The 22,880-nt window shown below is 34.9% G+C and overlaps 1 protein-coding gene across 1 annotated transcript; it reads right to left on the minus strand.

Annotated features, from left to right (window-relative positions):
- Positions 1 to 9,485: 9,485 nt before the first annotated feature.
- On the minus strand, positions 9,486 to 22,832 carry nicn1 (nicolin 1). Its single transcript, XM_067398521.1, has 7 exons — positions 22,646 to 22,832; positions 21,649 to 21,781; positions 17,907 to 18,077; positions 14,064 to 14,177; positions 13,270 to 13,338; positions 10,011 to 10,115; positions 9,486 to 9,931 (listed from the first exon to the last, which is right to left on the minus strand). Exons 2-7 carry the CDS (start codon positions 21,772 to 21,774, stop codon positions 9,890 to 9,892), a joined length of 627 nt encoding a protein of 208 aa, XP_067254622.1. The 5' UTR covers positions 21,775 to 21,781; positions 22,646 to 22,832; the 3' UTR covers positions 9,486 to 9,889.
- Positions 22,833 to 22,880: the final 48 nt, after the last annotated feature.

Here is a 22,880-nt window from a genome sequence, read left to right on the forward strand (position 1 = left end):
ATGTGCAGTTTCATATTTATTAGTATTTATTGATTTGAGTATTTAGTTTAAATAGACTATTTTACCCAATATTCATACTTAGAGTATTGTTAGCTTAGGAACATTCAAGTGAGGAGCTCTATTTGTTTGCTGTTTAGAGTATATGAACATTTTAAATCATTCACTTATAGAGCTATATTTCAGTTAGGATGCCTATAGCTAACAAGGCCTCAACTAGGTTGAAAACAGCTGTAGTAGTATTCTCATATTCATGGTTGGTAATTTTATCTTTCAAAACTGAGTGTTGACTTGTGTAATCTTTGATCAGGAGTCTTTATATGCAGCAAATTATTTAGCATATAATTGCTAAATTAGAAATGATTAGGAACTGCATTGAAGTTTGTTGGCATACTTTTAAAGACAGTGTCATTTTGGATCACTGGCTAATCACTGTGAACTGTTAGCAACTGTAGCATATAGTGGCCAATAAGCTAGTCCAGAAAAATAAAAGAAGATAACAGTTAAAAAAAATACCAGCCTATTTCCTTTGCCATAATGTGCACCAAAAATCATTTATAGTTTGAACAAGAACATAGTATTAGGAAAGTAAATAGGGTCAAATTTGATTGACAGATGGCAACCCCATAATGGTCGACACTGGAAAACAAAATCAAGTTCACTTGATTGGCATGATTCTAGTTCATTTGATTGACATCTTCCTACTGTGTACGATCATCACATCTAGAGAGTTAGAATGCGCAGCTACGCTGGTTAGAGCATTTCTCTGCTCAGTGCATGAACACAATTACCATATCAATTACCACATAATTCAGAGAAAATGAGGTGAAAAGGAGGAAAATACAAAAGAGCACGAGTGGGAGAAGGGGAAAAGACAAAGAGAATAAAAACGATATAAAAGAGACAAAGAATGAATGCATATTTATGAGTCATTGCCAAATGTCAAATGAATTTCAGTTTGGAAAAGATATGAAAAATAATAAAGATAGAGGTAGAGCACAGACATATCATAACCTCACTAATAGAGGCAAGATTTTTACTCAAGATTTCACCAGTAATATATTCATATTGGCAGTTGTACTTTAGTTTTCAACATGAAAAGATGCCCTTAAACAAACAGGTCTGGGAGAGTAATTCATTTTCTCACAGTTTCATATATAAATATAATATGACTGACTGTGTGGTGTGTGTGTGTGTGTGTGTGTGTGTGTGTGTGTGTGTGTGTGTGTGTGTGTGTGTAATAATAATAATATATATATATATATATATATATATATATATAATAATAATAATATAATATAATATAATATAATATATATATATATATATATATATATATATATATATATATAATATAATATAATATATATACAGTCAAACCCGTGACTTCCCACCCATGAACTCATACTAGATCGATGTACTCCCAGTTCCATGCTCTGACGTCACATAGCCCAGGAAACAACAATGGCAGCCCCTACAGATGTGGTATACAAGTGGTACATGGTGAGAAATAGACTTTAGGACAATATAACGATGCAATCAAATGACAAATAATATAATAATGATAAATAATACACACACGATTATGTATTACAATGTTATGTGTCTGAAACGATAAGTATGTCATGAAAGTATATCGCCTCATGGAAATGTTAGGCATAGCTAACTTTAAGGTAATGTTAGGTAAACCTGACCTTGCCTGGAACTAGGGCTGGACGATTAATCGAAAAGTAATCGAAACCGATATTCAGAACCTCTAACCGACGTAATTTTCCCATGTCGGTTATTTTTTTTAATCCTGTTAATACTTCCCCCTTAAAAAAATACTACCGCATGTGTAGCCACGTGACTCCGCCCCGTCCAGTCAACACGCAGGTGAAGGAACGCAGAGAGGATTGCAGAAACTAGTTGTCAGCGCTGTCCTGTGATTTATTTTAACGCGTTAAAATAATTTGATACATTTAATGCAAAAAAATTAGGGAAGCATGTGAAATTGCGTCATTAACGTAATTTACGTCATGCAGTTAGATGATCTTAAAGTCCATGCTGAGTATATCAGAGATGGCAGAGAAAATTCATTCCAGTGTCTGTTTTAAAACACGAACTCTCTGTCATATTGTGTCATTGTATCTGACTGTCTGAATGGAATGTCGAAACATCCTACCACTGTATGGCCAGATGATATGAAAACTATGTTTCTCCGCTGGATAAAGCAAACCAGCTTCTTGCTATGAAAGTTTTGATGGGTGAGGATTGCAATCAAAGTAAAGATGATTGCGGTGACGTACAGAAGCACGTGATGCGCAAACAAATCATGTATGAGCGCTCTCGACGCACTGATTGCGCATTGTATTTATGCACAGACACATTTCAGTACATTCACAATGTTTTCACACACATCCAGGATAATGTTTGGATTTGTCCTGTGTTTGGAAATGTTGCTGTGTACTTTAGTATAGCCTATATGCAGGTCAAGGTGGCTGGTTTAGGTTTTTTTGGCATCTCCATGTGGTCCTGTTCAGTAACCAACTTGGCTTGTCTTGTTTTTTTTTAAATGGGTGCTTTAGTGTAAATGTATGAATTATATGAAATCATATCATTTGGTTATTTGGTGTCCTTTTTTGGAAAGACATCTAAATTTACCTTGAAAAATGCTGAACAATACAGTTTTGTGAAAGTCACACTTCAATCTGATGGTTTACTTTGCTGGATATAGGCAATGATGGCAAAATGGATGTGTTAAACAAGATAAATGTATGCTTAATTTCACGATAAATGTGCGATTAATTGTGATTAAGGGTGCGCGAATAATCCTGATAAAAAAATTAATATATATACTGTATATATATATATATATATATATATATATATATATATATATATATATATATATATATATATATATATATATATATATATATATATATAGCTGTCTTAAATACCCATAAAGAAAAAATAGGATGCAGATCCGCACCATGTGCATCAGGTCTTAAAGTGACAGCAGCCTAATAAACCTGCTGCTGTTGTAGTGGCAGATTCGATGTCTCTTTGTCCCTTCAGATCTGGTCTCGAAGAAAAACTTGCAGAGTCGAAGTTCCAGGTCTCAGAAGTATTTAACTTTATTGTCAAGCAACAATATGAGATGCCAGCTCCGCATCTGAGGCTCCCTTAGCCGGGGCACAGTTTTATACATTTTTCGTATCTCTTAAAAACACACCAAATTAATATCATTGGCTTTTTCTTATCTCTTAAAATACACCAAAGTAATATCATTGGCTGGTTATATTCACCCTAACAGTTATTTTCCATGATATCTACGGGGGGTCTTCTCCCACACCTCCTTCCCATGTACTCCCCGACCTTTCTGCCATAGACACTTCACTAATATAATTGCAGGTGTTGCTTATGTAAGAGAATTTTCTTAGTAAGGGTGACCAGCTTCCAGCTACTGTACATCTTTTGACTTCTTTTCTCATGGTCCTTCTGCCAATTTGATGGTCAACCCTTTTTCCATTGGCCAAATGAAACATTGTATAAAAAACAGTCAACACTCCCCAGAGGCAAGAGGCCTTCATGTGACACCCTTTAATAATGGTCTTGTTCATTTCACAGCCACCTGTTGTCTGGTGGAATATTACCAACAAAATATGCTCAGTGGCCAAGTAAACTTGTCTGACCCTTACAGTTTCATAGGCCAAGAGGCCTCGAAACACTTCTCACTTTTATTGTAAGCAAACTAATTCTAGAATTGTTTTCTAAAGGACGGATAAAATACTCCATCACTGTCTGTCATTAATGTTATTCAAAGAACAAAAGAAAAAGAGAAAATCACTTTTGTATCTTTAATGAGGATTAATCTATGTTTAATTTATAATTTATGAAATGAGGACTGTGATGTGGTTGATAAATTTATTCAATTTCTGTTTCCCCTACCTGTTAGATAAAATATAGTTTCTTTTTGTCTTTCCTTTAATTTGGAAATTGATTAAATGCGAAATTATTACAGTATTAAAATGTATATAAAAAAATAATAAAAAATAATTGCTTATTATTATTAATTTTTAAATTAATTATTAATATTGTTTTTTTTGTTTTTTCTAAATGGATTGACCTGTGGCGACTGGCAATCACTATTATTTTTCCACTATTCGCAATGACAATCTAAAGTTCAGGATGCCAAAATGCAGATAAGGGATGCTTACAGGTCTGATTAATGCTGCTTTTGATTGTTGATATCTCTTGCTAAAGCATTCTTGATGGTGAACTTTCTCAGTGTAATTTGCTTCATGGTAATAAAGGGCCGGCGTGATGTGCCATCTAAATAGTAGAATGAATTAAGCGAAGAGCACTTATATCTCATAAACTTTCCCCATTATCCTGTAGTAAAATGGGAATTGATGGAGGCATTAGGGCAGATGGCTTAAAGCACACAAACCCGACCGCACAATTCAGACTGAATACTATAGCCTATTAAACCAATGCAAAACCAATTTTTTATTGTGTTTTCGTGTGTTTTCACAAGTATATACAGCTACTGTTGGAAGGACTAACCATCTTTATCCTGTGCTTAGTTACTATTGTAGATCTCCAACCACTATATTGGAAATTATGGATGTTGCAAAGTCTGACAGGCCAAGCTGCTATTTATGTTGTGGAAACGTCCAAAAAGGTTGCTGCATTCCTGTTTCTAATAGCTCCACAAAAACAAGGACTCCCGGGATATCACGTAGGCTACACAGATATCTGGACGTGGTTTGCTCTGAGAGAAACGCTTGTGAGTGGTGACTAATTCATTACTGTAATTGGCTACAGCATGACAGGTCTCTCTGTTCTGGTTGAAAACAGAGCTTATGCATGATGATGTGGGAGTTTCTAGAGGATCTTTCAGTCCCTAAAATACAACTGTGGTAAGACAGACACAAATCCATCCACAAATCCAGCAGCTTGAAGTATGACAAAAGTCAATATGTGAATCAATACTCAGTGTGCTGTCGGTTTTTACATGATACCCAGGCTAAATTATATGATGGAGCTTGGTTGGGCACTCTGTTGCATCTCACAGAATTGGATCATTGAATTGTTCACCAGATCATTGGACTTTTGCAGGATGTCACCTTCGACTTATTTCAGCGACAATCTCCCAGGATAACCTGCGGTTAAAGCTGAATATGAGCAGGTGAATGTCAGATAAAATGTCCCTTTTGCCTGACAGAGCACTAACCCGAGAAATAAAACATGTTTTTGGCAGAATTCTGTTTTGTAAACAAACGAAATAATCTGCCCATGAACTGTGTTCATTAGCCAATCAGATCACTTGGAGGTGGCTCTCTGGACCAATGGCAGGAGATTACAAAAAACTGTAATTAGTATTACCACTTTTTTTTAGGCTGGTTGTGGTGCAAAAATTGCTTACAGCAGTCATTGTTTGTAAAAGTTTAACATTGAAATTTCTCATTTTGTGTTCAAAGGACAGAAGAAAATGATGTGAGGGTTAGTCCAACAACTATGGGAGAAATTAAGCTTTTTGAAACATTGAATCAAATGAACCAATTGCTTCGCAAAATGATTCACTTTTTCAAAGTCAAAATGGTCAAAATGGTGTAAATGCAATTAAAAAATCATCTAATACCATTAAATATGAAGTGTTTGCATAATATGTGTTATTTTATCATATTGCAGGGCTTGTTTTGTGGTTAATCAGGCCAGTAAGAGACTACTAACTAAAAATATTTCCTTTTTATTATACAAAAGTGACATTAAAAATTTCTACAAATTTATAAAACATTTTTAAAAACCATAGACACCCCAGATAGCATGAAGTAATCGGCCCGCGGCGCCTGCAGCTCAGACTCGCATCATCCAGTACTGGTTCGAGGAACCATTGAAATTTCAAAACATTTCGAAACAGTTAAGACGTAACAAAGCCTCGCTTACTGAAATCACCTGACTTTGGCAGTTTGATACGTGCTCTGAATCACTGGTTCAAAACAAATGATTTTCAAAACAAAGGTTTTGAAGCCTTACGAAGCATTTCTAAAGCGCTCATCACTGGTAACAACTTTAATTGGTATCAATATAGTTCTAGTTTTTAAGATTCTAAAGTTCGAGATTTTGAAGATTTGAGAGAGATTGAAGATGAATTATTAGTAAAAATGTGAAAGAACTGAATTGAATCTCACATGAGCTCAGGATCCAAAAAGACCTGAAAGAGAGCTGAAAATCTGATGGAGCCAGACATGTCTAAGAGTTGATGGAATTTAAGTGTAAAAGATTTGTCTGAGCTGCTTGAATTGAATGAGTCTGGTCTTCTTTACAGGGTGCGAATGGATTGCTTTATTCTCACAAAGTGTCCAACCCCTTGCCATTTAGACGCTCCCTGTTGGGGAATAACTACTTGGTATAACCACAATAAACTGTCATGATGCTTGAGGCGCATGCTCAGGTCCATTACGCATAACGGACATCAACCGGTGGTGAACATTTTGCATGCTGCTGCTTTTCCAAGGCATTTCTCTTACTGTTTAAATTCAGACAACAATGGTCTAGGTTATTGTTTGAGAGCAAACCAAGTGTGAACTAAATACTGGTCAAAGGCCTCACGCTTTTCCACTTATTAAAGGACCTGATGGGTTTGCAGGGGAAGATAATTGCTTCATTTTCAGCAGAAGTTTTCTTTAATGCAGAAACTAATTGTTTCTTCACAGTTAATCTGTCGTCCTGAGAAGTGCAATCGCGCAAGTCGTGTCAATATTGAATTCAAATACCAGTTGTCAGCAGAGTCCAGACAAATCTTCTCTGTCAGTAGAGTACAAGTCTCTCAGTAATTCGGTTTCAATTAAAATCCCATTCAGGATGATGTTCTGCTTCTCAGTGATGGATAGTTGTCCTCTGGCCAACCTCTGAAATGGATAAAATGCCAATTAAGACCTATTGTAAAGGACACCCTATCAATTCCTATTCAAATGACTTATACAGTGCCACAAACTATGTGTTAATTCACACCTCAGAGTATTAGCCACAGGAAAGACAAGATGAAATTTTACCATTTCTTTGCTCGGTTTGATAGACTTTGAGGGGAAAAAATACATTATAATATGTAGTTCCACATATATTTGACCATATTTCTATACTACTTGGTGTATTCCACACAGAAGACTATTAAATAGCTTCAAAGATGGAAAATATTAAACAGAAGAACACATTTTATGGTACTTTTATGGGGTTTTGTTGTCATTTTTGGAAATTGGAAATTGTACATGGACACTATGAAGAGGAACATAAGGATCTTCCAAAGAACATTTTAAGATTTAAGAGGATAACTGGTGTAAGTTATTGTCCATCTGCAATTTTAGTTAATCAGCAGAATGAATACAGGTCATTTGTGAAGTTTCTTCTCCCTTTGTGGGCTGGAATCTTGCAAAAGTTAATTTCACACATCCACTTGAGACTCGAAGACTGAAATGCATAATGCAAAAGCTAAATGCATTTTAAACTTCCCTAGTCGTGTTTTGAGATTTGCTAATGCTAAACCCGAGATCTGCCAGCAGTAAATGTCCAGTTTGCATGAAGTTTGTGTTGTCAACTCTCATGTGGTACTGATAAAGATTTTAAAGGAGTATACTGGTACAGTGGGTTCCTGGTTCAATAGAAGCTGCATTTACTGCATTTAAGGCACAAACACATTGACAATTACATGCTTACAATTGAGCAATTGCCTCCATACACTTCCATTTTAAGTAAGAATTAGTCGAAATTATTTTCAATAGTAATTGACATTCTGCCTAAAATTTTGTCAATACTGCTTAACCTGTAAAGAGCTTCAATTGCATTGAACCCAGAACATCCTTTAACCTAATGTGGTGACTAATGGGTCTTGCCTGTGTTCTGTGTGAAATAAAATCCATTCATTACCACTAAACTAACAGTTGGTATTTAGTAGATTTTACCAGTCTCTCAATGTTGGCCATCTTGCTTCTGTCAGTATTTCTTTGTTTGGCGTGTTTAACTACTGCCATCTACTGGACACAATAAAATAAGACTAGAGAAACCATGCAAAATATAGGCCTGCAGTGCACTCTAAAAACTTGAACTATGATGTACTGTTTTTTTGGTTTTTTTTGTTAATAAATATTGAGTACATTTTTAAAGCTGTGATATCAGTGAAATATACCTTTATGGAGTAAATGTAAGTAAAACAAAGTTGATCTGAATAACATCAGCCTACCAAGACAAGTAAAACTGAGACGTTACAGTAATTCAAATATTTGTGTAAGCCAATTTTAAAACAATATTTAGAAATAATGTGAACTAATTTCATTTGAATTCACTACAATATCAGCTAACTGTTAGCCAGCAATACAGGTTAACATAATTAACCACAAAACAATAACACAAGTTTGCATACAATTGAAATGTTTCTCTCAGTCTTACAATCTTTTTATCTAAAAGCTTAAACACTTTAAATTAATTCAAGTTATTCATTCAATGAACATGTAGTAGGCCTATATAGTTTATAGGCTACAGCTGTAGTGTAAACAAAACGGATCAAGTGTTAACCGAAACTGAGTAGGCCTAATGCTTGACTATTTTATGGGAAATAATTAAAATCTCCATTATCTCTAAACTTGCAGACGATTATTTGTTGTTAATAATGTATCAATGTAGGCATTTTTATATCAGTAACATGTTTATCTACTGCCATCTATTGGAGACAAGCAGATGAACCGTGCAAGTCATGGTAAGGAAAATTGATAAATTTAAGTTGATGTGTTTGAAAGTTATAATTAATCATGAGACATTAAATTCATAGCCTAAAATTTCTGACATCTTTTAAATCATAATCATATTTTAACATTTGTGGATCACACTGCAGATAATAAATGACTCAAAGTGACACTTTAGCTTGTGGATATTAGCCATTGGTTTCTGCACAAAGAAGATCTTTTTGTCTGACTTTGCAGGGACAGAATCACGGAGCTCCATTTGCAGGCTAATGTTGCATAGACGATATGGTCTCTCGGATGTGTGCGAGATGCCAGCAGAGACAGATGGAAGCTCCTCTTGGACGCCGACCATTGATTTCCAATGATTAGCATTAGGAAGCAGAGCTGCTCTTGATTACTGCCTGGCAACCATGAACATGTCCATTGAGTTTTAATTAACACAAAGTGAGATGCATTTTATTAGCATTTTAAAAAAAGACATCAAACGATGTCAAAAGTTGCAAGAGCAGTTCACTTTAAAATTTCACCATGAAGATTATCTTAATATTTAGTCTGGCATTATGTGGTGGATAATTCCTTTAGACAGAAGTAGCAGCTTGATTATCTATCCTAATTCTGTGGTGAAAATGTGACAATAAATCTTCAGACTGAACGTAACGGTGCATCAATGTAATTACATACTTAAAATAGTAAAATAGATAGACTCTGTCGTTTGTAAATAATACTAATTTAAGATGAATGAGAAACATTTGCAGTCTATGCATGGATGATTATTTTTATTAAATGGGGGATCACAAATGTGTAAATAAATACATACATAATAAATCTTAAAAATTTACATGTCAACTTAATATACAGGCTCCCCACAACTTTTGACCAATGAATTTTCCAATCATGCTGTGCTGAAAGTATCTGCTTTATAGAGTCACTAATGCAGTTTATGAGAATTATGTCAAGTAAAGTAAGTTTAAAATATTCTCTGAAACCTAAAAATAAATATTAAGTAGAATAAAATAACAATTAAAACACATAGTCCTATATATATAAAAAGTAATTCCAATATTGAATAAAACTCTCCCAGTGCAAGTGGTTTCATCTCAAGAAATGAAATTATAAACTGAATAAACAGATGATGAAGTTAAAGTATGGTTCAGTTTTCAGCATTCCCGTTATGTGTACGACAGTAATTTGACATCATAAGAGCCTTCCACCTGAAATTGGATGTTAAAAAACATGTTAATTTAGTTCAAAAGAAAGAGAATTGTATGGGTAAAAAATAGTGTAACTCACATCGAAACGTCCAATGGAAGCCGCAGTCTGGCTTGCCTGCATGATCTCAGTGAGTGCCCACATCTGCTGAATGCTGGAGGAAACCGTCTCTGGATCAGGAAGTCCCTGACCAACCAACACAAAACACAAAACACACACACACAAACATTAACTGCAGCATTTTATTAAAGGTATAGTGCAAACAAAAATCATCATCAGTTACTCAGCCTGATATCATTCCAAATGTTTAGCATTTTTCTTATGTAGAACACAAACAAGGACAGTGTGTGTTAAGTAAAACAAAACACAATGAACAAAAACTAAATAAAATGAGAAAAATCTTTTTATGTGTTGAGTTATAGATACAGTTCTGACCAGCAAGTGGCAGTAAAGTACTGCCATAGAGATGAGAATAATTATTATTGTAAGAATCCATTTTAAAAATATTTGTTCTAAGGAGTGTATATTACTCATTTTCAAATAAGAGTATGCATCACACATACACACACACACACACACACACACACACACACACACACACAAAAAAACATTTAATGTTTAAGAGTATTGATCTTAAATCAGTGGTGTCCAATCCTGCTCCAGGAGAGCCACTGTCCTGCAGAGTTTAGCTCCAAATCCAATTAAACACACCTGAACCAGCTAATCAAGGTTTTTAGGCATATAGGAAACTTCCAGGCAGGTGTGTTGTGGTAAGTTGGAGCTAAACTCTGCAGGACAAGTGTCCCTCCAGGACAGAGTTTGGACACCCCTGCTCTAAATGTTACTGGTGGTAGACCAATATGGGTTTTTAAAGATGGTATATTATGCCTTTTTTCAAAGCCTTGTTTTGTTTTTGGGCTTTACTAGAATAGGTTTCCATGCTTGTATGTTTAAAAAAAAAACAATATATTTTTTTTTTACATTGTTGCAGCACCTCTCTTCCCAGTCTGCCAGTAAAGCTCATTTTAGTTCCGGTCTTTATGAAGCCCCTCCTTCTGAAAAGCACAATATGCTCTGATTGGTCGGCTGGACAAGTGTGTTGTGATTGGTGAACCGCTTTGAGCGTGTTTGGGAAATGTCAAGCCCCTTTCCATAACTACAAGTTTCAACACACTTATGCAACTCAACCAAGCCCCATTCCGTCCCATCTTTTTGTGTGTGTGTGTGTGTGTGTGTGTGTGTGTGTGTGTGTGTGTGTGTGTGTGTTTGCATGCCTTGGGTGGGAATTACTTAAATGAGGGATAGTTACGTGTTTGTTCCCAGAAGAAAACTCAAGATAATAGTGGAGGCGTTTCAGGGAGTTCAGAAACAGTAAGCAATGATATAGAGAATAACTGCCTTTGGCTAAACCTTGTGCTTTGTAACTTTGCAGAACTTTTTCATGCTCAAACAGCAACATTACACACTAAAGAAAGTTGAAAATGTAAAAAGCATTAAACAGGTCCTGTTTAATGTCTATATCAACAAAGCTGGGTGGCCCATGCCCATATGTATAATGCAATATAACAATTACAAGCAATAAGAAGTTCAGAAAATTCCTAACATTAAATGAAAACTTATTTACACAATATTTAAATTCCAAGCTCATATTCCCCTCATAGTTACCACTGAAAAGGTCTTTTTTCCCCAATGAAATACTATTGGTAAACAACAAATTATGAATTATGATTACTTCCTTTGCTTTTCAGGTGGTGAAACTGTTTAAATAAACATTAAGTTAAGCGTTCATCAATAAAGCTATAGAGACACTTTCAAGCCATCAAACAAGCATCTTACATTTCTAATGCAAATGACAGATAAATGAGAACTGGGACATGGCCTTAATTCTCAGCTATTGAAAAACAACAACCTGCGAGTTTCATACATTTCCATAATCATCTTTTCATTCTGTTCTTAAGGAATATTTTTAATTAACACCTCAGAGCTGCATAAATACATAGGAACTACAGAGATGCTTGTGTGCTGCTAAATGAAATGGCATTAGCAGTCTTTAAAGGGAGCATTGTATATGCTATTATAGGGCTGGGCGATGTATCGAATGCTTTTGTCACGCGCATTTCTTCAGTAAAGCCGGTTCCCTGATTGCCGCTAAATCGCCATCACCTGCTTTCAAATGAAGCGGCATTTAATAGACAGAGCCGTAGTTCACTGATAAGACACGCAATATCACGTTCAATATCGGCGGCGATACATATCGATATTGAACGCGATATTGCGTGTCTTATCAGTGAACTACGGCTCTGTCTATTAAATGCCGCTTCATTTGAAAGCAGGTGATGGCGATTTAGCGGCAATCAGGGAACCGGCTTTACTGAAGAAATGCGCGTGACAAAAGCATTCGATACATCGCCCAGCTCTATGCTATTAACCCTTAAATGCATGACTGTTTCGCCAATCATTCTTACATATTCGGGTCTTTATCGACCCGGATCTATATCTAACACTGATGGATCTCTACCTGTCGCGATAATATAAAACTCCTCTGACATTAGAGTAACAAGTACAGAAGAATAAAATAAAGCTTATTTTGTTACCTTTTGGAGCTTGGAAGGGCTCCATTCGAGCAGATGTTTTATGCCATCATCACTGTCCTCGTCAGAGCTCATTTCCCAGTAAATTCAGCAAATAATAGGCTAGTTTTATGTTTGAGGTCACGAATATGAGCCCATTCGCGCTTTCAAACATATTCTCAAAACGATATAATTTTCAACATCTTCAAAATCAATATTTCAATCACTAACAACTTCACCAGATCCATCCAGTAACAGTTACAGTCATATTTGATTGCGTTCAGTACTTGTTCTGCAGTAAATCGCTGAGCCATTTCATGTTTCTCTTATTATTTTGTTTTCTGTCTGAATGAGTCGTCACTTCAGCATTGTGTATCAGACATTGCCACCTTGTGGAATAAAGGTGAATTGCACTTATTCCTTCATCTAAGATTCAATTATTGTTGTGAAGAAAAAATATACATACACTCATACACACCTCGGGTCGTTTGTGACCCTATACAATTTTTACAAAAAAATAATACAAAAATAGGCATTCTTTTATAATTTTATTATTTTTTTCTTGTTATATTCTTTATAATGAATTGATTGAGGAATAACAAGAAGGTTGATGTCTAACTTTAAAAAAAATGAACGAGAAGGAGGGTAGTGAATGACGACCTGGGTCACTAAAGACCCGAGGTAGGCATTTAAGGGTTAAACAACAAGATTTTCAATATTCATTCACTGTTGAGCATTATGCAACAAATTATAAGACACAAAATACTCACATTCAAATCTAGAGGTTCTTCTACAGGTGTGAGAGTGGATAACCAGGCAGGAACATCTCGCTCTGAGTCCTGGACACACACAAACAGACACACAAAAACATCCACTGAACAATGTTTGGCGAAATACTGCCTCAAACAAAACAAAACCAAGCAAAAATGCAGAAAGAAATAAAAAAACAAGCAAACCAAAAATAAATCAAAACAAATACATTGAGTACTGAAAAGACACATATACTAAGCAACTCTTTAGGTTTTGTTAAAATACTGCTTTAAACAAAATAAACAAATATAAAAATAATGTAAACAAAACAAAAAAAAATAAAACAAAAACATCAAAGAAAGAAAGAAAGAAAGAAAGAAAGAAAGAAAGAAAGAAAGAAAGAAAAAGAAAGAAAGAGAAAACCAAAAACAAAGCTCCAAACAAACACAGAAAAGCAAACAAAATTAAAAAACAAACTTCAAACATACCAAAGCAAAACAAAACCACACAGGAACATATTGTTCTAAGTACAGAAAAATTAACAAACATACTGATCAACTCTGAAAACAAACAAACAAACAAAAACATAACACAAGACAAAAACTCTCTCTCTCTCTCTCTCTCTCTCTCTCTCTCTATATATATTATATATTATATATATATATTATATATTATATATATATATATATATATATATATATATATATATATATATATTACACACACATACACATCTACACATAATAAATTATATATTTACAGACATAATTTTGCGATTCCTTTTATTTTGTGACATAAATGACAATGTACATACCTCTTTTGCACAGGAGTAAATGTTAATTTCCTCAATGCTGAAATTGAGCCATTCTGAGGAGGGCTGTCGCAAGATGAGTCTAACTGTTGTCACATTATCAGGCTCCGTCAACATCTGAAAAGCCAAATATAGAGAAGAAAAGATCTCAGCAAGAAGTGACACAAAGTTGGGAGAGAATTTTGGGCCTTTCATGCAGCTATCAAAGAAACAAAAGAGGTTAAATTAAGAATGAACGTTGAAATTTAACAGAGACACTAAGGATGTGCATTTCAAAGCCTTAATTAACTAGACAGAATGAAAACCTGATAAAAGAGACAGTTTCATGTAGTAATCTGCAAAATTGCTCGAAACAATTGACATTTGCATTCGGGTTGATGACTATGGAGTGTGAAAGCTTCTTTCTACTTCAGCTGATAGTAGTGATACTAAGACTGTTTCTATACGTTTATTGCTTAGAGCTGTTCATGTCACAGAATTACTCTGGAAAGATCTTCTGGGACCACACTGTTGTTTCATCTCTAATGATTATGTTTACTGCATTAAGGCCCCAATATGCTTCCAGCGAAAAAACTGGTGTGTTGTCATTTCAAACAAAATTAGGCCAAAACAAAGTTCGTTTGGTGTATGTTTTTTTGGGGAAACGGCTTGCTAAAGCGAACTTTCCATAAAAGTTCGCTGCAGCTGGCAAACACCTTCAAAGTACCATTTGGTCTGTGGTAATTACGTAATTGGAGGGTGTTGTTCTGAGGCCCTGCCTTCTTTGAAAATAAATAATCTTCTTAGGTTAATTTCTTCTGTTCAGTCCGTCGAAGTCAGACGTCCACGAGGAAAAACATGAACACACTGGAGACCTGCTTTATAGTATAATATTGTAAGTTGTAATTCTAACTGAGACACTGACACTGTTTTTCATGTTTAATACTGTAAAGCTGCTGCTTTAAAGTCATCTGTATAAAAAGTGCTATATAAATAAACGTGATTTGACTGCAGTGCTGAATTGCAGAACTTGTGCAAACATCCACATTGCTATGATCAGATGCTTCCTTAACTGTTGTTTTCTCACCACTGTCATTTTTGTGTTTTTATTTTGTTACTGAGAGGAAAGCAAACAGCACACATTAACATATTAATCTGAGTGTAGCTCTAAACAGCATGGATGGGATGTTTGCTAACAGTAAAGCGCTAGTCACATATTTTGAAATTTGAAACCTGAAAATTGAAAACTTTTTACCCCTAAGCAAAGAGCAGAAAAGAACTTTGTCATGCAGAATAGCGGGGCCTATAAAATATGAACACAATTACATATAATACAAGATCAAAAAAGTGCGGTCGGTAAGACTTTTTTAATGTTTTAAAATATTTATTGAATCCAAAATATAGTAAAAACTTTAATATTGTGACTATTGAATATATGTTAAAATGTAATTTATTGATCAAAGCTGAATTTTCATCAGTCATTACTTCAGTCTTCAGTGTCACTTGATCCTTCAGAAATCATTCTAATATGCTGATTTGATACTCAAGAAACTTTTCTGATTATTATCAATGTTGGAAACAGTTGAGCTGTTTTCCTATTTATTTCAGGATTCTTTGATGAATAGCAAGTGATGAATAGAAAAATGTTCAAAAGAACATTTATTTGGAATAGAAATCTTTTGTAACATTTAATGTCTTTACTGACACTTTTGATCTATTTAAAATAATACTGACCTCAAACATTTGAATACTAATGTATATACCATAAGACTGACATTTATAGATGGACAATACATGGATAAATTCATTATATAAAACAAAAGATTGCCCTTTTTTTTCATAGTAGTAATAATTTGAGCAAACAGCCAAAGTAACAAAGAAGCTGACATGACCTTCACCAACCAACAGAATCTCAAAGAACAATTTTCATGAATAGGCCAAAAATGGTGACACAGCAAAAATGTCTCACTTTTGTACACTTGGAAGACATTACTTTTGCAGAGGAGTAACAGAGGCTGCAAAGAATGGCAAGTTATCTGCTTGTTTTCTAAGAGATTTGAAGATATTTTGAAGTCAGTCTCCAGAGAAACAACGTAAATGCACTACGACTCTGAGCATGTACCTCTTTAAAACATTTGTGCTAGTTCACATAAAAATGAAACATGTGGCATATATATATATATATATATATATATATATATATATATATATATATATATATATATATATATATATATATATATATATATATATATATATAAAAATGTAGGGTTTTATTTAGGTCTTGCTGGCACTGTTTTTAAATTCATCTTTTGTGTTCCACAGTAGAGAGAATGTCAGATTTTGAAGTAAATTATGACAGAATTAAAATTTTTGGGTGAAGTAATCCTATTAAATTCAATGACACAGTAAGGCTCATATAAGTAAGAAGACATCCTTATAATTGTTAAGACCCGCAATGATGTTGTTTTCAATATTTCTACGTTTGTTAATAAAGATTTATTTATCATTCCAGTGTCTGCTGACATCAAAAAATGGCTTACACAGATTATGGCAGATAGGGTGAGAGCTATGTGGCATCCCAGATGGGTTTTTTAATGCAAATTTCATTGGATGACACTAAAGGTGCCCATACAGTGCAGAACTCAGCGTCCAATCATCTGAGAGTTCACTTGAGGACGCACGTCTAATATCTTTGTGTCTTTGAAACGGAGCTAAAAAGCATCGAGGGAGCCTGATCTCAATACATTAAAGCAGTCATTACAGGCAACTCACAGATCAAAGACCGGGACATCAGATCCCCGGAGAGCAACAAATAGGCCAAATCACTGTGATGACAAACAAAATGTTCCCCGAGCTGCTGCAATTATACTGGGATGGCTGACAAAACGGTTCGAGTTTTTAATTGAAAAACTGAAGATATCCTGCAGACACAGTTTCTAGTGTTGTCTTAGAGGAAACAATTTAAAAAGAATAAAAATATCACATCTTTTGCCTGCTCACAAAAGCAGTAATTATGACATATACAGCTATTTGTCATAAATAAATTGTCATAATTTGAAAATTGATTTCAAATCTCGCAATTCTGACTTTATTTCTCACAATGCAGTTTATATCTTGCAATTCTCTCGCACGTACCTCTATCATTCAACATGAATCCAAATGTTCCATGGTCACGATGTAACTTTTGCCAACTAACCAATTATTTCTCCTGTAAACAAAACTTTATACTTCAAAATATTTACATAAAAAAAGAATCATATGTGCAAAAATGTGTTATGTCGTACCACAGTGGCAGCTGACCGGCACAGCCATACGGACCATAGTTACGTTTGGGATCATTTTACTTTGAATGACAATAATGTTAATTGCAAACTTTGCGATTGTGTTTTAAAATACAATACTACAATGAGCACCATAATGACAAGATATGAAACAGCCAAAAATAACCACCATTTAAAGTAAAATTATCCCAAACATAGGCTAACTACGGCGCTCTCACATCATTTTATCATATGATCATAATCACATCGATTCATTTTACAATCCTGCTATTAGTTTTATTTGTATGTAAAAAACAAAACAAAAACATTTTCATTCAGATGAGGAAGCTGGTATTTTGATCATTTGCACATTTTGTCATGCCGGTGACTATATGTCATTGCAGTATATGCATCATGCAGTATTAAGGTTAATGATTAATCGTTAATTTAAACGACGATCGATCATGGGAATGATCATAAATCGACATCCCAAGTTATTCTTCCATGGAGCACAAAAGCATAAGTTTAGCAGAATGTTCAAGCTGCTCTTTTCCAAATTATGAATATTTTGGTTTATCATTCTCTCTTGGTGGCCTTGTCCTACCTGTTGTCTGTAGATGGAGAAATAGTCATGTGATCCGGCCTCAGCGTGTGGATTAGCCATGAGGCAGTAGTTTCTCAAACAAGTGACCCACTTAGCAGAACTCTCCTCTCTCTGCTGCAAACGGACCGTCAAATATGCTGTGTAGTAGTTCTTGAAAGAGATTTCCTGAATCTAGACGCAAGCACAAGGGATATACCAGCAAATCTGTGTAATAATATATAGATATTGGGCATCAGTAGCAGCATTAGCTATGGCCTTGCAACACAAGGGGCATCTGCTTGTGCTCGATAAAGAGCACCACCCCCCGCCATCCCAACGTGTACACTCCAGGGTTGGAAATTATTGGGACTTGGGAGCAAAAATGCCACCAAAATTAATAAAAGGCTCCCAAAATTCAAGATATATAGGGCAAAAAAATGTCTCTGTATGAGTTCTAGTTTTTAATATTTATAGTAACTTATATTTAAAGGTGCCATAGAACGTCTTTTTAAAAGATGTAATATAAGTCTAAGGTGAATGTGAATGTGAAGTTTCAGCTCAAAATACCACATAGATTTTTTTTAATTAATTTTTTTAAATGCCTATTTTGGGGAACCATTAAATATGAGCCGATTTAGGCTGCGGCCCCTTTAAATGCTCACACTCCCCACCCTAGGAGCTCGCGCTTGCCTTAACACTAGAACCGCCGGGGGTCGCTGTATACCTAAAACCGCCATGCGGGTAAATTTTACCCATGCACATTAGACCCATTTTTATAAAGCTAAATAACGTATTATTTCACTGTATTATGTCACTGTCCTCACAAAGAAGTGTCTAGAGTCATGAAATTATTGTGTTTTGTCATCAACTATATTTTTGTCCTGTTGTTTTATGTTCAAGGCTTTTTTTATGCAGGTTACTAATCACTTTTCATAACGGTCAAGCTAAACAAGTCTGCACTGACAACGAGAATTAGAAGGAAGTAAATACATATTTGGGTGGTGTAACATTATAATTAATCATATATTAAGATAACCCATGTTATTTATATTAGCCTACTAAAATAGCCTATAGACAATAATGAACAATAATAATAATTCACCACACTGCATGTATGATGCGATGACAAATTCAAGCGCGCAGCTTCACCTTAATTATTTATATCCAAAGTTTATTGATGCTGTCTCTCTGTAACTATTCACAATCCTGTCCTGAAGAACAGTCAAATTTTTCTCGGAGGCTCTGGATCGCTGTCAGATGAGCCGTCAGATGCTGAGCCGACCCAGGACGCGTCACTGATCTCACCACCATCAAACTCTCCTTCATTCATGGCAGTTAGGGCTTCTACCTCTTCGGCATCCATAAATCATAGACTTTTACTCATTGTGACTTTATTTATGAAACCGATGAATGCTAATTCAGTGAGTGAAAGGCGTTGCCTAGCAATGTACAATGTTTAAACATGAGGGGATGCGAAAATGACAGCGCGAAAATACAGGCATTGTATAGTGGGTAAATTTGACCCGCGCGGCACTTATAGGTATAAATGCCCCGTTTTTTGATCTGGTTTTATCTAAACAATTTTTATCACCAAAGGATTGTAAATTACACAATTTTATTAAAAGTCAATGAGTGGGAGACTTGAATGTTTTATTGAAAACCTGTTATGTACATTTGAAAAACATCCAAGGGTAAAATTTACCCCGTGGCGGTTCTAGTGTTAAACAGTGCATGTACAAAGTTCACACAGCTAATTTAACCCTCAAAATAGATCTTTACAAAGTGTTCGTCATGCAACATGTCAAATCGCATGAGTATGGTATTTATCTGGATGTTTACATTTGATTCTGAATGAGTTTGATGGTGCTCTGTGGCTAAAGCTAACATTACACACTGTTGGAGAGATTTATAAAGAATGAAGTTGTGTTTATGAATTATACAGACTGCAAGTGTTTAATAATGAAAATAACGACAGTCTTGTCTCTGTGAATACAGTAAGAAACGATGGTAACTTTAACCACATTTAACAGTACATTAGCAACATGCTAACAAAACATTTAGAAAGACAATTTACAAATATCACTAAAAATATCATGTTATCATGATATCATGTCAGTTATTATCTGCCATTTTTCGCTATTGTCCTTGTTTGCTTACCTAGTCTGATGATTCAGCTGTGCACAGATACAGACATTAATACTGGCTGCCCTTGTGTAATGCATTGAACATGGGCTGGCATATGCAAATATTGGGGGCGTACATATTAATGATCCCGACAGTAACGTAACAGTCGGTGTTATGTTGAGATTCGCCTGTTCTTCGGAGGTCTTTTAAACAAATGAGATTTATATAAGGAGGAAACAATGGAGTTTGAGACTGTCATTTCCATGTACTGAACTCTTGTTATTTAACTATGCTGAGGTAAATTCAATTTTCAATTCGATGGCACCTTTAAAACTCAGAATGCTGTTTTCCCAAACATCAGCACTATGGCAAACATGATAGCCTATCGATACAACATTGTAGAACAAAAAATATATATGGCGTCTGAAAGTTGTGTAAAAATTTATGTTTTTGACCAACTTTTTCCACTTTTGGTGTTATTTCTAATGAGAAATTACTATTGTATCACCAAAGCTTGCTCTATTTTGTTGTAGATCATTCAACCTTTATGCTGCCTCAAAAGTATGTCTGAAATCAGTTTTGTGAGGAATAAAGCCGTGCATACCAGCCTCCTAATGTTTCTGCCTCATAAGATGCAGTAGTCCAGCGTGTCGGCTACACATTGTCATGTTGTAAATAAAACAACATCTGTATTGCAAACCCCTCTGTGTTGCGGTTGTTGTTGGCGTATACCAATGGCTCTGGCGTATACTTTACCAATGCAACGTAACTGCCATAGAAACCAATGCAGATATTCTGCAAAATGAAAGAGCGACATGGGACACACAAATCGGATCTGAACAGTTGCGAAACACAATGTGGACAGTCAATAATTTTAGATCAGATTCTAATTGGATACACAGATAATCAGATTTGGACTGACAGTGTAAATGGAGCCTGAATGACTGAATGACTCACTTGTAAAGACAATGATTTGTCGCCACCTACTGGCAGTTTTAGTTTCATTTCATTTCATCCATTAATTTTTCTATATTTCTAAAAATCATTCCTGCAGTCCACCATGTTGCAAGAAAGACTGTCTGCACTTGCCCAGATGTCCAATTGAACACAACGTTATGAGATCGCTGGATAAGCTTTTGCAGCATGAAGTTACCTGAAAACCAAGTTCTAAACGTCATATTCGGAATAAGTGCAAAATATTTCCTCTTAATGTAGCCTATTAACTCACTAATTCCTGTTCTCTCATTTTTATTTCTTTGTTCTCATGCCTAACATTATGGCTATCCAAGGTGCTATCTGAGGGGAAGACTGAATTGATGAAGATTGGATGTTGATTTTGTTTTCGGTCATGATTGTAATGCGTGGATAGTGGTAGATAGAATGCATTTATAAATGTTATTATTAAGAATGAAATAGGAGTTAACGTTAACATTACAGATAACTAAATAATTGCAGTAGCATTGCATACAATACAATACAAATGTCTGTCTTTTTTAAAGGGGGGGTGGGGGCTCTCACTGTTTGTTTGAAACAGGCCTCTGAATTGCAAAGGCCCCTCTGTCGGGCATTAATAAACCCATACTGGTCAATCAATAATATTGTAACCTTTATGAACTGATGTACTGCGAGAGACACTCACGTTCACAGGCTCGGCAAGGGTGATGTCTGTTATATAGACGCCAGGGCGAGATGAATCAGATACAGCATCTCCAATCTGCAGTGCGACAGGTGACTTTATAGTACAGCTGACTGCTTCAGCACTCATTATTGACCTGTGACGAGACAGAACAACTAAACTCAACTTCACAAACTTCACAGAGACTGATCCATGCTATTGATCAAGACCTCAGGCATTATTATAAATACATCATTTTCTATAATTTTAATATATATTTTTTAAATACTCATTTTATTTTATTTTTATTTTTATATCATTTTTAATTTTAATTATCTTTTGTTGTGTTGTTATTATCTGTACAACAATAAACAATAACAGTAATATTATTATTACTATTATTACTATTATTAATATTATTAAAACAATAGTAATAATAACATTTAAAATACATTTAAAAACTGAAAATCTAGCAGTTCAAACATGCTTCTACAACATATCTATATTTAAAAATATTAGGTTATTTTATGGCTTTTCAGCAATAATTTAAATTATAAAACAATTAATGCAACAATAAAACTATACAGCAATATGAATGCTAATGTAAGGTGTCTACAATTTTGCTTTATATATATATATATATATATATATACAAAAAGCAATTACCATATGGCACTTTATGAACAATATTTGTTTTAATACTTATAAATCTTCAAGCATTTTTAAATAATTTATTCAATATTCTGATTTTTTTTTCTCTTTTTACTGTATTATCATTATTATTATTATTATTATTATTATTTATAATATTTATTTAATATCTAAGTTTTACCCTGGAGGACACAGTAAACACCAATCTGATCAAAGCACCAAACCATTTTGCCAAAGAAACAACACCTGATAATATTGTCTGTATGGCAGAAAAAAGGCGTTATGAACATAACGCATCTGTGCATGTTGTCTATGTAGGCGGCTCACTGAGTTTTGAAACACGGCCAGTGTCCATCACTGCAGTACTTACTGTAATATATTCAGCTGTCTGACTCGTTCTTTGGACTAAAATTATCTTGTATTAAACAGCCGAGACGTTCCCTTAAATGGTGCTGAAGCGTTTTAAAGCAGCAGCGTCATTACAGTTATCTGTGCAGGAATTGAAAGCAGCTTTATGACGGGTTATGACTTCATGTGTTGATAATTGCAGCTCCGCGTGCCTCTTCCGGTCTTTTCTGTGACGTGTTTCTCTTAAAGGGCCAGTG

The sequence above is a fragment of the Chanodichthys erythropterus genome, chromosome 10, assembly GCF_024489055.1.
Source record: "Chanodichthys erythropterus isolate Z2021 chromosome 10, ASM2448905v1, whole genome shotgun sequence".
Taxonomy (NCBI): Eukaryota; Metazoa; Chordata; class Actinopteri; order Cypriniformes; family Xenocyprididae; genus Chanodichthys; species Chanodichthys erythropterus.

What these genes read in the sequence shown, in the direction of transcription:
- nicn1 (XM_067398521.1), bottom strand. Translation starts at nt 21,774, where the DNA reads ATGAGTGCTGAAGCAGTCAGCTGTACTATAAAGTCACCTGTCGCACTG. An exon ending in TTTACTCCTGTGCAAAAGAG is followed by an intron (nt 13,339 to 14,063) that starts GTATGTACATTG and finishes GTGTGTGTCCAG; the next exon opens with GACTCAGAGCGAGATGTTCC. An exon ending in AAGAACCTCTAGATTTGAAT is followed by an intron (nt 10,116 to 13,269) that starts GTGAGTATTTTG and finishes TTGGTTGGTCAG; the next exon opens with GGACTTCCTGATCCAGAGAC.